This window comes from Triturus cristatus, chromosome 1_1 (genome assembly GCF_964204655.1).
Source record: "Triturus cristatus chromosome 1_1, aTriCri1.1, whole genome shotgun sequence".
NCBI lineage: Eukaryota > Metazoa > Chordata > Amphibia > Caudata > Salamandridae > Triturus > Triturus cristatus.
This window is the reverse complement of record NC_140579.1, coordinates 590627766-590641931: the sequence shown is the minus strand read 5'-3', so window position 1 is coordinate 590641931 and position 14166 is coordinate 590627766. Positions and strand designations below refer to the sequence as shown.

The 14166-nt window shown below is 45.6% G+C and overlaps 1 protein-coding gene across 7 annotated transcripts in view; it reads left to right on the top strand.

Moving 5' to 3' along the window:
- BLTP3A (bridge-like lipid transfer protein family member 3A) overlaps window positions 1-14166 on the top strand; it is a 1033704-nt gene that overhangs the window by 386042 nt on the left and 633496 nt on the right. For all 7 annotated transcript variants that reach the window (XM_085645841.1, XM_085645832.1, XM_085645827.1 and 4 more), the window contains 2 exons: window positions 7081-7167; window positions 8251-8415. In XM_085645841.1, the coding sequence (XP_085501967.1) occupies window positions 7081-7167; window positions 8251-8415 (252 nt within the window). The remainder of the gene's footprint in view (window positions 1-7080; window positions 7168-8250; window positions 8416-14166) is intronic.

The following is a 14166-nucleotide window of genomic DNA, read 5'->3' as shown; positions in this document are numbered from 1 at the left end:
AATTGGCCCCAATCGAGCCCCTGTAGTAGAGGAGCAAACTAGCAGATCAGAGGAGGGACAAGTCTTAGGCATCCAGATACCAACACGAGAGGCCCATATAATGCAGCAGACCGAGATTACCAGTTCTAATGTGAGGGATCAGCATAAAGGAGGGAGAGGACAGGGTTCACTCACAATATCGAGGAATCACTTAAGTTCCCTAAATACAACTCAAATAAATCAGGCGACTTATCAGTCGGCGAGTGCGTCTAGGATAGCACCTACTGTTCCTCTCCCAACGATTAATCTACCCCCAGAGGTGTGCCCACTAGTGGTGATTCTTGCGGGGGTTCCAGAATTAAAGGGCGAACAGAAGGAGTCCCACCAGGAATTAAAAAATAAGATTACACACTGGCCGAGTTACAATAAACCGCTGCCAGAAGGGAAAGATGGGGAGATCCTTTTGTTTAGAAGGGTGAACTGGCTTGGAAATAGGCATAAAGATATTGTAGGAAATTGTATTATTATTAATTTCAGGGACAGTAGTGTAGTAAAACATATTCTCAGCGAAGACACAGTAAATTACACTGGGAATATAAAACCTCTGCCCCTGGATTATTTTTATCCTCGCCAGTTTGCCCCTAATGAGGAAATACGTTATCAGGAAGGACGAAGGGAGAGAACCCACACAAGTCCCCATACGAATCAGACATTATGGAGAAAGGCTAGGGATGTGGGAAGGAGGCTCGGCTAGCTGGAGAAATAGGTTCATCCCCCTGATGTCCTTAGAGGACAATGACTGACTAATTCCCTCTCCCGCCTCATTGTCACAGCAAAGAAATGAGGGAAAGCTTAAAAATGCGGTGGCTCTGAGGGAGGGACGGACAAGCCTGCTACATGATCTCTTTCCTCTAGTCAATCGGCCCACGGACAACACAGACTCACTAGTGACACTGAGGGGAGCAAGAATGGAAGAGATTGTTGACCAGTTAATTGCACCTACTGGAGATATATCGCATCCTATCAGGGTGGAAAGGGAGATCGAGCGAGGCGAAACCCTCCAGGGTTGTGAGGGAACGAGAAGGGTGTCAAGGTCCATGGGAGGGTCAAAGGGGGCTCAAGAAAATACTCAAAGCCTGGGTCAGGTAAGGAAGGTAGAGGGAGGTTTAAACATTATCTCCTGGAATACGGCTGGCTTAGCAAGCAAGTTTAATAACCAGGAGTGGAGGGAAAAGATCGAACAATTCGAGGTAATTAGCCTCCAGGAAACTTGGGTGACCGATAATAGCCCCTTCCATATGCAGGGATATAAATGTTTTTTTACCCCAGCTCTAAGATCCAGCTCAGGCAGAGCTATGGGAGGTCTGTCCCTGTATGTGGATCTAAGGGTGCAAGGTAAATGGACCAATATAGCAAGCCCATCCCGTAATGTACGGGTTGTAAGGTTTGAGGGTAAGGGACTCAGACTGATCTTATATAATGTTTATAATCTGGGAGATGGCAGGGAGGAAAATTATACCCTGGGGGTATTAGACTCTAAATTGAGCAAGGAATACCCACATATAAATGGGGCAATGCACCCATTTAATATAATCATGGGGGATTTAAATATCGTTAATCACAAACGTAAGTAGGAAGGGTTTCCAAACTTACAGGGGGGCCGAGAGGAACTACAGGGAGGAGTACACCCTCCCGGGTTTTTACACTATCTTACCAAAAGTACTCCCCACTATCAACTCGCAATTAAGTTGCGAATTGTATTTGAACAGTCCTAGAGCTCCCAGGTGTTGAGGTCCCTAAGTGAAGTCAGAAAAGACCACCACTAATAAGTGGGGAAGGAGGCAACTCCTTTTGTTTTATATTCCCTCACACACCCTAGTGGTGTCATGCTTCATCATTGGGACACCTCGACGCCTACAAGTTGAGGTGGCCTCGACCATATTCCAGGGAGCTCTTAAGGAGATGTTTTTGGCCAGGGGGATAAAGATTAAAAGCCCGGCAGCAGATCCCAGTATCCCTTTTATTCTTGGACCTGCTGGGGGTGATAATAAAATAAGGTTTATGGGTCAATGGGGATATTATGGTCCTAAGACCCTATAGCCAACATGTTTCAGTCCTATTAAGCCCCATAAAGGGTGCTGGACTTTCTTCAGGGCGGAATAGAATGCCCCCTGGTATGGGTAGAACAGGGGATTTCCCTACGGCTACTGGTGATAAGGGCAACTAACGCTCCTTATTAGTTTACGTATTAGTTATTAATGGTGAAACAAACACCACCAGACATGACCATGAGGTAATTACACGGGTGTAAGATCAATATGTATAGACACACACCTAAGAGCAAAAGGTGATAGGATACGGCGCAATGCCGCCACCAAGCCGGGCAGTACACAGATAGGAGCGTGTGAGAAACTAAGTGTGTTTTTTCACCCGCCACCTCTATATGTCTGGTGGTGTTTGTTTCACCATTAATAAGTTGAGACGTACGCCTGTAGATATGAACATTCCTGGATCTCCATATATAAGAATGTGTGGTCTCTTCTCTCTTTTTTTTCTTTGTTTCTCTACATAGATGGAGTGACATGTAAGACTAATTAGTCTACGTAAACTAATAAGGAGCATTAGTTGCCCTTATCACCAGTAGCGTAGGGAAATCCCCTGTTCTACCCATACCAGGGGGCATTCTATTCCGCCCTGAAGAAAGTCCAGCACCCTTTATGGGGCTTAATAGGACTGAAACATGTTGGCTATAGGGTCTTAGGACCATAATATCCCCATTGACCCATAAACCTTATTTTATTATCACCCCCAGCAGGTCCAAGAATAAAAGGGATACTGGGATCTGCTGCCGGGCTTTTAATCTTTATCCCCCTGGCCAAAAACATCTTCTTAAGAGCTCCCTGGAATATGGTCGAGCCCACCTCGACTTGTAGGCGTCGAGGTGTCCCAATGATGAAGCATGACACCACTAGGGTGTGTGAGGGAATATAAAGTTGCCTCCTTCCCCACTTATTAGTGGTGGTCTTTTCTGACTTCACTTAGGGACCTCAACACCTGGGAGCTCTAGGACTGTTCAAATACAATTCGCAACTTAATTGCGAGTTGATAGTGGGGAGTACTTTTGGTAAAATAGGATTTAAATATCCACTTATGTCCATTCCTGCTCCCAACTAATTCAGATTGGTCACGTTGCCCTACCAAAAAAGGCCCTCATTTTACCCATACATCAGAAGGAAGGGACCTGAGTAAGATTCTGTTTAGCCATGATATGGAACATACGATAGATATGATGGCCATGGAGAGTGATGGCACCCTCCCCCCGACCTTTAAGGGGAGAGGGTGTTCGTCAATTATCGATTACATTTTAGTTTCTAGGCCCCTTAAGCATAGGATCGTAGCAGCTGGGATCGAGTGGAGTCCATTTAGTGATCATAATACCCTAACAATGGAACTCCAGTACCAGGTCTCACCTAGGACACGTTCAGTGGGGGTATTGTTGAGAGGGTGACAGATCAAGGAAGGTGACTTAAGTGGGCAAAAATAGAGAGTGCTACATTCTATGGAGCCCTGATGGAGCAAGGGAAGCAGCCCATCGAAGAATGTCTAGATCTTGAAACTGATGGGCCACAAATTCTAAATGCATTTGGGCGGATAACTAGCCTGGTCAAAGGGCTTTTGACTACACGCACCTCAAAAAAAAAACTTTAACCAACCAAGATGGTTTGATAGGGATTGTTCACGGGCTCTTAGGGAGTTAAAAAGTTGCCTTAAACAGAAGCCCCGGGACATAACTAGAGTAATTCAGTGCAGAGCAAAATACAAGGCCGAGGTTAAAAGGAGAAAATTAGCACTACAGGGGGAAGTGTGGGCAGACTTAAGGGAGGCAGCGGAAAGAAGGGACATTACGAAATTTTGGAGCATAATTAATAAACCTTGTTTTCATGATAGTAGCACCCCGGTGGTTGGCGCAAACATCTTACCGGAGCAGTGGGTCTCCCATTTCAAGAGCCTGTATAATCACGGAAAGGAGAACGCTGCTCCGGAGGGGGGTGCTGCCTCTCAGGAGCAGTTGGTCGAGTTCACCTTAGCAGAAATAACTGAGGGCATTGAGGGATTAACTAAAAACAAAGCACCCGGCCCAGACGGGTCTCCACCTGACTTGTTTATTAGTAATGTGGAGTTATGGGCCCCGATTATGACTAGGGTGGTGAATGCAGCCATCACGTTTGGTTTGCCCCGTTCTTGGTCAACAGCCATTATTGTCACTATTTTCAAGAAGGGTAACAGGGACAACCCCCAGTGCTATCGGCCCATTTCGCTGATCGATGTCTCTGTTAAAATTTTGAGAAGGGCAATTCTTAACAGATTAACTGAATGGACCGAGGAAAAAACACATCATATCGGACATTCAATATGGTTTCAGATCAGGGAGGTCAACTAGTGATCAATGTTTGAACCTTTATATGTTAGTTGCCAAGTACACTAAAACAAGTAATGAAGCCATTCATCTAGGGTTCATGGAATTGGTGGCTGCTTTTGACCATGTAAATAGGGACAAACTTTGGCTAATGATGAGTCAGCTTGGTATTGACCAGGGCCTGATCACCATACTTAGGGAATTACACAGGGACACCACAACCAGGGTACGTTATAACATCGAGGGGGGCCTTACTGATCCCTTCGTGTGTACTAGTGGGGTGAGACAGGGCTGCATTCTTGCGCCCTTCTTATTCTCACTATATATTAACAATCTAGAGCAGACCCTGATTAACCTAAACGTTGATTACCCAAAAGTTGGTACACGCCATATCCCAGTTCTGCTCTACGCAGATGATGCGGTTCTGTTAGCCCGCACTCCGAAAAGCTTACAGATTTTAATCAATGGTTTTGTCAAGTTTATGGGAACTTTAGATCTCTCTGTCAATCTTGGCAAATCATTTGTAATGACGGTAGGCAATAAATCTCGGTCAAAGTTCACGCACAGAATTGGGAGTCACACATTGGAAAAGGTGCAGACCTTTTCCTATCTGGGCCTACTGTTTGATGAGACGTTAAAATTCACCCCCTTGGTAGAGGAACGATGTGGGAAATTAATATCATCAAACGGTGCAATAACTAGTTACGGGCGGAGGCTAGGGCGATGGTCTCCAGAACAAGCAATGAATCTGTACAGTTCCATTTGTTGTCCCAAAGCCATGTATGGTGCTGAAGTCTGGGGATTTGTAGACATAGAACAACTGCAGTGGGAGGAAAATAAAATTGTACGGTCAGTACTAAAACTCCCCCAGAGTATTCCAGCTGTTATTGCCTATAGAGAGCTGGGGAGGCCATATATTGAAGATATGATCAAGTACACACCCATTTTATCATGGCTTAATATCTGGACAAACGCAGAAGCCGCGATAAGCAGGCAAATCTTGAGAGACTGTTTAGGAAGAGAAAGATGCATGAACATACCTTGGCTTAAGTATGTTAAGACCAATTTGGAGAACCTGGGCTATAAAGATTTGTTTGTCAATCCATCAGTAATTAGAGCTCAGGATAAACCCAAGTTAAAAAGATTGTTCCTGGCCCAAAGAAATACAAATAGAATGATAGAAGAAGGGACCAAGGGAACAGTGAATGCTCATAGTTCCGTTAAGACTACCGAGGGAATGGAACCTTATCTCTACCTCATGCATAATGCACAGGATAGATTTTTAATATCTCGTTTTAGGCTCAATCTTTTATCACATCTATTAGCTGACCCACCAGGTTACACTGTTTTGATTGGGCAGAAGGGTGCCTGCGGCTGCGACATTATGTCTCCGCAGGACACCCTTCATTTTGTATTTTTTTGCTCTTTTTATTCAATGCCGAGGCGGAGATTTTTAATTGATATCATTAAAAGGGCCAAATTGACTCAAACTAAACCTGCACTACTTTTCTTACAAAGGGCGGCTGATCCACTGACTCTGTGTTGTATATTGAATTTTATTAAAGTTGCACTGAGATTAAGAGCAACTAGAGGACAGGCGTAAACTGTGATTGTTAGGAATTTATGTACCTCTCTTGTGAATATGTATTCTCTCTTTTTTATCAGTGTTCTTATGGTGTAGATTTAATTGTTTTTTTTAAAGAAAGCATTGTGTATATATATCCTTTTATGGTGTTTTTAACATCCGAATAAAGAACTACTGAACTGACTTCAGTACCAGACTTCATCATCATCGACCAATGCCTTCTTGGAGGACTCAGGTGGCTACTTGCAGAACCTGCAGATCTAAGGAAAGTGGTCAAAGCTTTTCTACCACGAATATCCGGTGCCTCCGTGCTGGTCCGTACTTCTGTAATATTCATAGCCTCATATGCAGCCCTCCTTGTTCCTTTTTATGTGCCTCACCCTCTAGTCTGTACTCCTAACATGCTTGGGCAGTGAACTCTTAGCAATGGTGGTCATTCGAGGACGTAAAGTGATGAGCACATTGTCCTCAATGACTAAAGATTAGTCAGGTTACAGTGAGGTGAATGTGCTATTAAATAAACACTGTTGTTCACATCATGGCATGTTGATACTGTTTACTGCTGTACCTAAAATTCCTGGGGACTTCCAATATGAGATGGCTGGGAATCATTCAAACATGTGACTCTTCGAGCAATTTCGATGCTGGAGATCTGTAGTTACAGGTAAGTAACTTATTTATCTCTTTGAGACCCTCATAACTCTTGCAAAAGAGAGTTCAATCTGATTACAGCTATTTTGAGTAAGCCTACATTCTTTGGGTCTGTGACAGTAGTCCAAAGAGAGGCTACATCAGTTTGTTTCCTTTGATCATGTTATTCTGTTGTGGAGCCATTGTAAGCAAGTATGTTTAAATTTAGAGATATGTAGTATGTTGTATTTGTATCACCTGACTATACTCTGATCACAAGAACCTCACACAATGTTTAAAGCCTTGCTCAGTGGTACTGCTTTGCTTACTTAAGAAAACGTGGTAGGAAGGCTCAGAATTAATATATCAGTGATACTATGAGCAAAGGTAGGACTGTCCCAGGTTACAGTGGGCTACAGTCATTGTGGCTTGCTTAAAGAGTCTGATTTTGGCATACTAATTATTCCAGGTGCTGCAAAACAACGAGTGACAAATGGAGCTATCCAGCTCACCTTCAGGAAGATGGGCTTCGATTACTACCCATTTCACCTTGCAGGTTCGGAGGTTCAAGTCTTTCTTTTGTGCTTTGGAAGGGAGAGGGCAGGGGTTTTGTGTGCTTTTACAGGATCTTTTGTTAAGCTATCAGTGGCTTAAAGTAATAGGAGTATAGTGAATACTGATAGATGGATTTTGTCGTTTTTGATCAGTTAATCTTTGTGCTCCTGTGAGGAATACTGTTAGGCAGTAGGCCTTGTATAAGATGGGGCTAGGTGGTGTAACAAAGCCTTCAGCTGTCCGTTGCCCTGCAGAGTGTGATGTAGACCCTGGCTGTGCTCTCTTTGCAAGCTGTGGTGGCGTCTACCATCCCTCTGCATCAATTGTTGGTAAATAAATCAATGGGTTTAGCTTGTCCTGGAATAGATAGAAGCTTAACCCTTGGGATATTATGCATGTGGGGCAGGTAGTTTCAGAGAGGACTCCTGGGGAGTGACTAGCTGATGTGAGAGTGCTTGATTCTGTTTAAGGAAAACGTGTCTTCAATGGCATTGAATGTTACATGAAAATTATCGCTCTACGGTTGGATTTTAAGTCTCATCAAATCTCTTGAAAGTAAAGTGTGACTTCTGAGGACACGATATCTTTGTTGAATGTGTGGAGGTCTGTGCACTTGAATCTCATGTGTGAGGGAAAGCCAGCTCCTCTTCTAGTTTATCTTGTATGAGGAAGTGTGAGGATTGAGGAATTAAACCAGACTCTATTTTGAAATTCTAGATCTGCAGGTGTACGTTCAGTGTAATTGGGCAGTGGGTGAGTGTGGGGTGGGATGTGATCCAATGCTGTTGGTATTCTGAAAGTGCATTGCCGTGCTGTTGATTCCTTCGTATCTGTATGTTGCATTTGTGACTATGTGTTATGGGAGGCTAGTGGTTGGAAGTTCACTTCTATGGGACCGTTAAAGGGTTTTGTATTCTGGTGGTGAGGGTGGAAATGTGTGTGGAAAGTTAGGAATGAAGGCCATACTTTTATGTGGTGAATGTAAGAGCATTGCACTTGACTAGAGTGCCTTATGTGATTGCAGTAGTTTAGAGGACATATGTATTACTTAACCTTTGTAACCCATTCTGTATTCAATTGTCAGGAGACAGCTGTGCACATTGGACCCAGCACTGTCCAGCAATGGAGACCCGAGCTGAGTGGGCTGCAGCTCTTGAAAATCAGTTCCAGAAGAATGCTGATGCATTGTTTGATGAGTTGGATTCTGAGAGAGCGCAAGAAAATGAATCTCCCTTCAAAAGGAGGCCAGGTAACGCAAGCTTGACTTGTAGCTTTTGTAGTTGCATTTCTGTTACTGAAATTAAATTGTGTAGCAGCACATTTAAGTACAGTCTACTAAATAATTCTTAAATGCTTGAAATATGAGTGAAGGAACAGGACTGAGTAAAAGCAAGAGGATCTATAAAAGGATCCTAAGATACTTCTGAAGCTTTTGCGTGGAATCAAAAAAGTTAATAAATATTACTTTCTTCAGTGAGAATTTAAATATTCACCGCATCTGTGGATGCCTCAACTCGAAACAGGAAATCTCCAGCGATAGAGCCCCTGAGGACTTTGTGGTGTATCCATAGTGAATGAATGTTTTCTGCAGTTCATTGTACATGGGTTCCTTTCCCCTTTGTTTTTGCCCCCATTATCTTTGCTCCCATAATCGTTTAAAATAAACCATTGTAATGGTGAGTTTGTAGAACTCCTCATACACTGCAGTGTCACATACTTAAAGGGTGATGCTAAATACAGTTAAGAATCTATCAAATGTAAAGATAAGGGTTCATATCTTCTTTAAATGTTTAGCAGGTAATCTATTAAGAAATGAATGAGGTAGAAATGCGCTGGATTATCTCCCTCCTCTACCTGAAATCATTTTAATACAACTGATGTATGTATGTATATATATATATATATATCTCAGGATACATGTCTGACATGGAACGTTCGTGGGCTCAACTCCCATCAAAGATCAGATGTATATTTGCCTATCTGGACAGATATGGAATTCAAATTGCTCTCCTACAAGAGACGCACCTGACCAATAAAGCGAGGCTGGGATTGCACGCAAGTGGGCTGGGTACAAACTCGCTTCATCTTACTAGTCATACGCTAGAGGGGTTCTGATCCTGGTCAAAAAAGGTACACCTTTCACACCTCTCAAAACATACATTGACGACGAGGGGTGCTATGCCATGGTGCATGGCAAACTGGGTATGTCACTGATTACCATTGTTAATGTTCACGGTCCTGTAGTGGATGAACCACAAGTTTTTCATTGCATGATCAATGAATTGCGTGTTTGGCCGGAAGCGGGCGTTTTGTGGGGGGGGGGGGGGGGCGATCTTAACACACATCTGGACCCCACTAAAGATAAATCTAGTCCCCATGTATCTTGCACATTAAAAGCAGCCCAATGTATCAGGAATGCCATGTTGGAACTTGGGTTAGTAGAGGCTTGGCGCATTCGTAACGCCGAGACACGCGGGGATACAGAAGCAACGTCTGCGCATAACAGTCGGTCTCGTTTGGACTACTGGCTACTGAGAGAGGGGGCCAATGAATGGGTCACGGAAGTCGGGCCTTTATCCCCATACACTATCAGATCCTAACCCAGTGCAACTAGTCCTGACTATTCCCACTAATCCACACCGTCCATTCACCTGGGGTTTCTCCGCGGAGGCCCTGTTAGACCCTATTTATGAAGACACTGTTCGGAAAGCGATAGTGCAGTACTTTGAACTGAATGTAGGCACGGTCGATAGTGCGTCTACCCTGTCGGAAGCTTTTAAAGTAACTGTGAGAGGGGTCTGCATTAGCACCACAGCTGGCATATTGTGTGATATAAGAGGTCAACTGCACAAAATAGAGACCGCACTGGGGAGTAGGAAAAAGAGTACACGTCCCAACCATGCACTTCCACGCTAGCCCGCATACATGAGCAACCCCTGGAATATGACTCACTAGCACAACAAGAGCTGAACTATGTATCACGTAGACACATCGCCAGGACATACGGGGAGGGGGGCAGACGTGGCAGACAATTGGTTTTCAAACTTAAGTTTTGGGCTGAACACCATCACATCACTAAAATAGTGGATGCTCAGGGAGGCGAACACTTCGCACCTCAGGATATAGTAGACCAGTTTAGGGACTGCTATGCATCTATGTATACCTCGCGTGGGAGTCTGAACAACGATGCCCTAGATGACTATCTCTCTGATATTGCTTGTGCGTGGCTGGGAGATGGTCAGCACGAATATCTCAGCCAACTCATTGATGAGGCCGATGTGAGGGCCGCAATCCTCTCCTTAGCAAACAAAAAAGCCCCAGGGCTGGACGGCCTCACAGCGGAGTTTTACAAAGCATATATCGATCTGTTGACACCCTACCTGCTCGAGATGTATGCAGAGGCGCATGAGACTGGTAGATTTCCGCCCTCCCTTCGGCAAGCCCTGATTATAGCATTACTCAAAAAAGACAAACCTCCGTCCCAATGTGATTCGTATCGCTCTCTCTCATTGATTAACCTAGATGCGAAAATCCTTGCAAAAATTTTGGCTACCAAACTCCAACCATTAATGCCACGCTTGATACTACCGGATCAGCCTGGCTTTATACCTGAAAGATCCACGTCCCACAACTTAAGAACCATTTTTGCTATGTTTCATTTGCTGAACTCTGATCTCCCCGTGGCTGCAGTAATGCTTGACGCAGCTAAATCATTCGACTCGATCGAATGGCCACACATGTTTCACATCTTAACTCGCATGGGATTCCCGCGCGTCTTTTTGGAGTGGGTACAACTGCTATATTCGGACCCGTTGGCGATGGTGCGCTTTGGAGGACTCACCTCCAAACCTTTTCGGATTGAGAGAGGCACCCGTCAGGGTTGTCCACTGTCACCACTATTATTTGCCAGTATGCTCGAACCCTTGGCATGTGTGATCAGACAGCGGCACAGAGAGTCAGCGTTAAATTTTAGTCATCGTCCAGTTGGCATATCTCTATATGCCGATGACATGGTACTGTTTATTTCCGAACCACAGCAGTACCTCGCCCCTGTTTTGCGGGAATACATTCGCTTCAGCTTGTTCTCCGGCATTACAATCAATTGGGACAAATCAGTAGTAATACCTTTAACGACAATAACTACTCCCCCGACTATGGAATATCCATTGATATGGTCAACAGAGCTGGTTAAGTAATTGGGTGTGTGGGTACATTGAGACCCTGAAGTGGTCATAAGGGAGAATTACGGAAAAGCTTGCGTAGATTTGGAGCACCAAGTAGACAGATGGTCGACACTACCACTGTCCCTAGCGGACCGTATTGCTCTCATAAAGATGGCCATTCTGCCACGCTTTTTATATATGTTTTGTAATGTTCCTTATAAAACTGACCACCCAATTTTTTAAAGAATGTGCGAACCCTACTGCTCAGACTGATTCTGGGGGGGTAAACAAGCTCGAGTGGGCTGGAACACACTCACATTGAATTACGATAGGGGGGATCCAACGCTCCAGATTTTTACATTTATTACCTGTGCACCCAAGCGCAATATGCGTATCACTGGAATTAGCCGCATGCTTTCACACCCCTCGTTGCAGTGGAAGACGGGGACGCACACCCCATCCCATTAGCCGGAATGATTACACACACGCACAGAGGCATTCCAAGGTCGGAAATCAACACCCTAGATGCTACTATTAGTGCCTAGCAGGCAATCGGGAGACTCACAGACAAGCTTTCCCTATATGCCCCGGCTTTACCTCTGGCATATCACGCAGCACTTACGGTGACGTAAGAACGGGGATCGATGCGTTTACTCATAGAGACCGGCATGGATCAAATGCAGGACTTGTATCATGATGGGCACTTTATTACATCTGAAAATCAGCAACACATTACTAACCAATCCCCGCTATTTCAGTTCACGGTGCATCGCTTGAAGCTAACAGTTAAAATACATTATACAACATTCCCTGCTGAACCGCCCACACTAAAAGACCTACAGCTCCTCCTAGTAGCACCCACAAGGGCGCCTGATGGTTACTAAATAGTACAGAGCAGTGAGGAAGGAGAAAGTGAGAGACACTGATAGAAGTCTGAGTCGCTGGAATGAAAGACTTGACCACCCACTGACGCCATTGGAATGGGAACATATCTGCGCCCTCACTGGCAAACTCACTTCCAATGGCAATCTGAGAATCATACACTTTAAGTATATTCACCAGGTTTACCACACACCTCTGAAATTATATACCTTTGGTCTTAGGGACACGAGCAATTGTAAGCGCTGTAGTTTATCAGATGCGGACTTCTGGCACCTTGCATGGTATTGCCCGCCAGTCGCTCAGTATTGGAGGAAGTACTGAATTGTATTCTACACATCTTGGGAGTTGTAGTGGGGTGCACACCCTTGGTCTGCTTATCTGATAGAGACATCTAGCCGCAGATTCCTTAACTTAGAATATCTCCCCAGGTGTCAGACTGGATCCGGAAAATCTTTTTTCCCCCAGCAATACCTCTGCACGCCGGGAGGTGGCGTCGCCCGGCTCTGTCCTGTTGTCGTCCACGGAAGTGACGTCAATGGAGCCATATAAGCCCCTCCCGTCTTTTCCGCGTCCTAACACGGATCCAGGAAAGTGATACCTCTGGCCTGTTTTTGTTATCTTCAGGCCTTCTCCATGCCTTTTTGCATCAAGGAACAGTGTGTTCGATGCCTGCGGGCTTCAAGCCGTGCCGGTCCTGTTCGCAACAGTTGTCAGCGACGGACCCTCATGAAATCTGTATGTGATGCTTGGGCGAGCATCACGACTCCGTGGAGTGCGACGCTTGGCTCCAACTGCGGTCGAAATCCCTGCGGGAACGCCGCATGAAGCTGCTGTCTGCCCGGATGTCCCGAACGGACCCCTCACGACACCGGTCTCCTTCTCCAGCGGAGATGCCCACATGGCGCCAGTCCTCACAGGAGGATGTTCCTGTTCGGGGCAGGTCCTGGGACCGTTGCCATCATTCGCCTACCTCAGGTAAGCACAAACGGAAGTCGTCGACATCACGTCGGGGCCCAGGCTCCCGGTCTTTGCCTGACCTGGTCCCCCAGGAGTCGGACCACGCATATCAGCCGTTTCCGGATGCTGGGGCGACTGGACCTCAGATGGAGGACTATCATCGTCATCGCCCAGCTCCCAATGACCACACCTGTTTGACCCTCCATCCTGGGGCTGGAGGACCTGTGCTTCAAGCAGCCCTCTCTACCATTCCTGTTCCGTTGCATCCTCCCACTCGGCAGTCTCGGTGGTTGGAGTCATGTGGCCGCGATGTGTTTGCATCCGCCAGCTCGGGACTCCGGTCCCTAAACACGTTGTGTGTGTTTGCTCGGGCTACATTTGCCCTTTGGGACTCTGTCGGCCAGCACCTCCCCTCCTTGCAGGAGAGCTCTCATGCCGATCTGGCATGCCTAATCTGTGATGGCCATGATATGGCACAATTTTTGATTCGGTCTACCATGGACATCACTGACTCTGTGGGTCATGCTATGGCCAGGTCGGTTGTCATGCGCCGCCATGCGTGGTTGCGTGATGGCATTTTCCCAGAGTTCAGGAGCGGCTAAGAGATCTACCATTTGAAGGGGTTACTCTTTTTGACGCCCATGCTGATTCGGCGGTCAGGCGCCTCCTCTCTATGTTTGATTGTCTTCCCAGGATTTAATCCTCGCGGAGCATTTTTGGTTTCGTGACGGTGCTGTCACTTTCTTTTCTGTTTCCAGTTCTGGGTTACAGATGTTCTGGGTTGTGTGGCTGTTCAGCCGTGTTATTTCCTTATTCTGGTACAGCTGGTTAAGCTGTGTTTACCTTTCTTTTGAGCCTCTGCCTACGATCTTGTCTCAAGAGGGACCCTTCTTTTGTAGGGTTGTGCCTTACCCTATGTGGGGTATTTGTTGGCTGTTATACTGCTATTCTTCCTTACCCAGCAACTTTTGCCCCAAGTTGACTCTTCCTACTGTTGT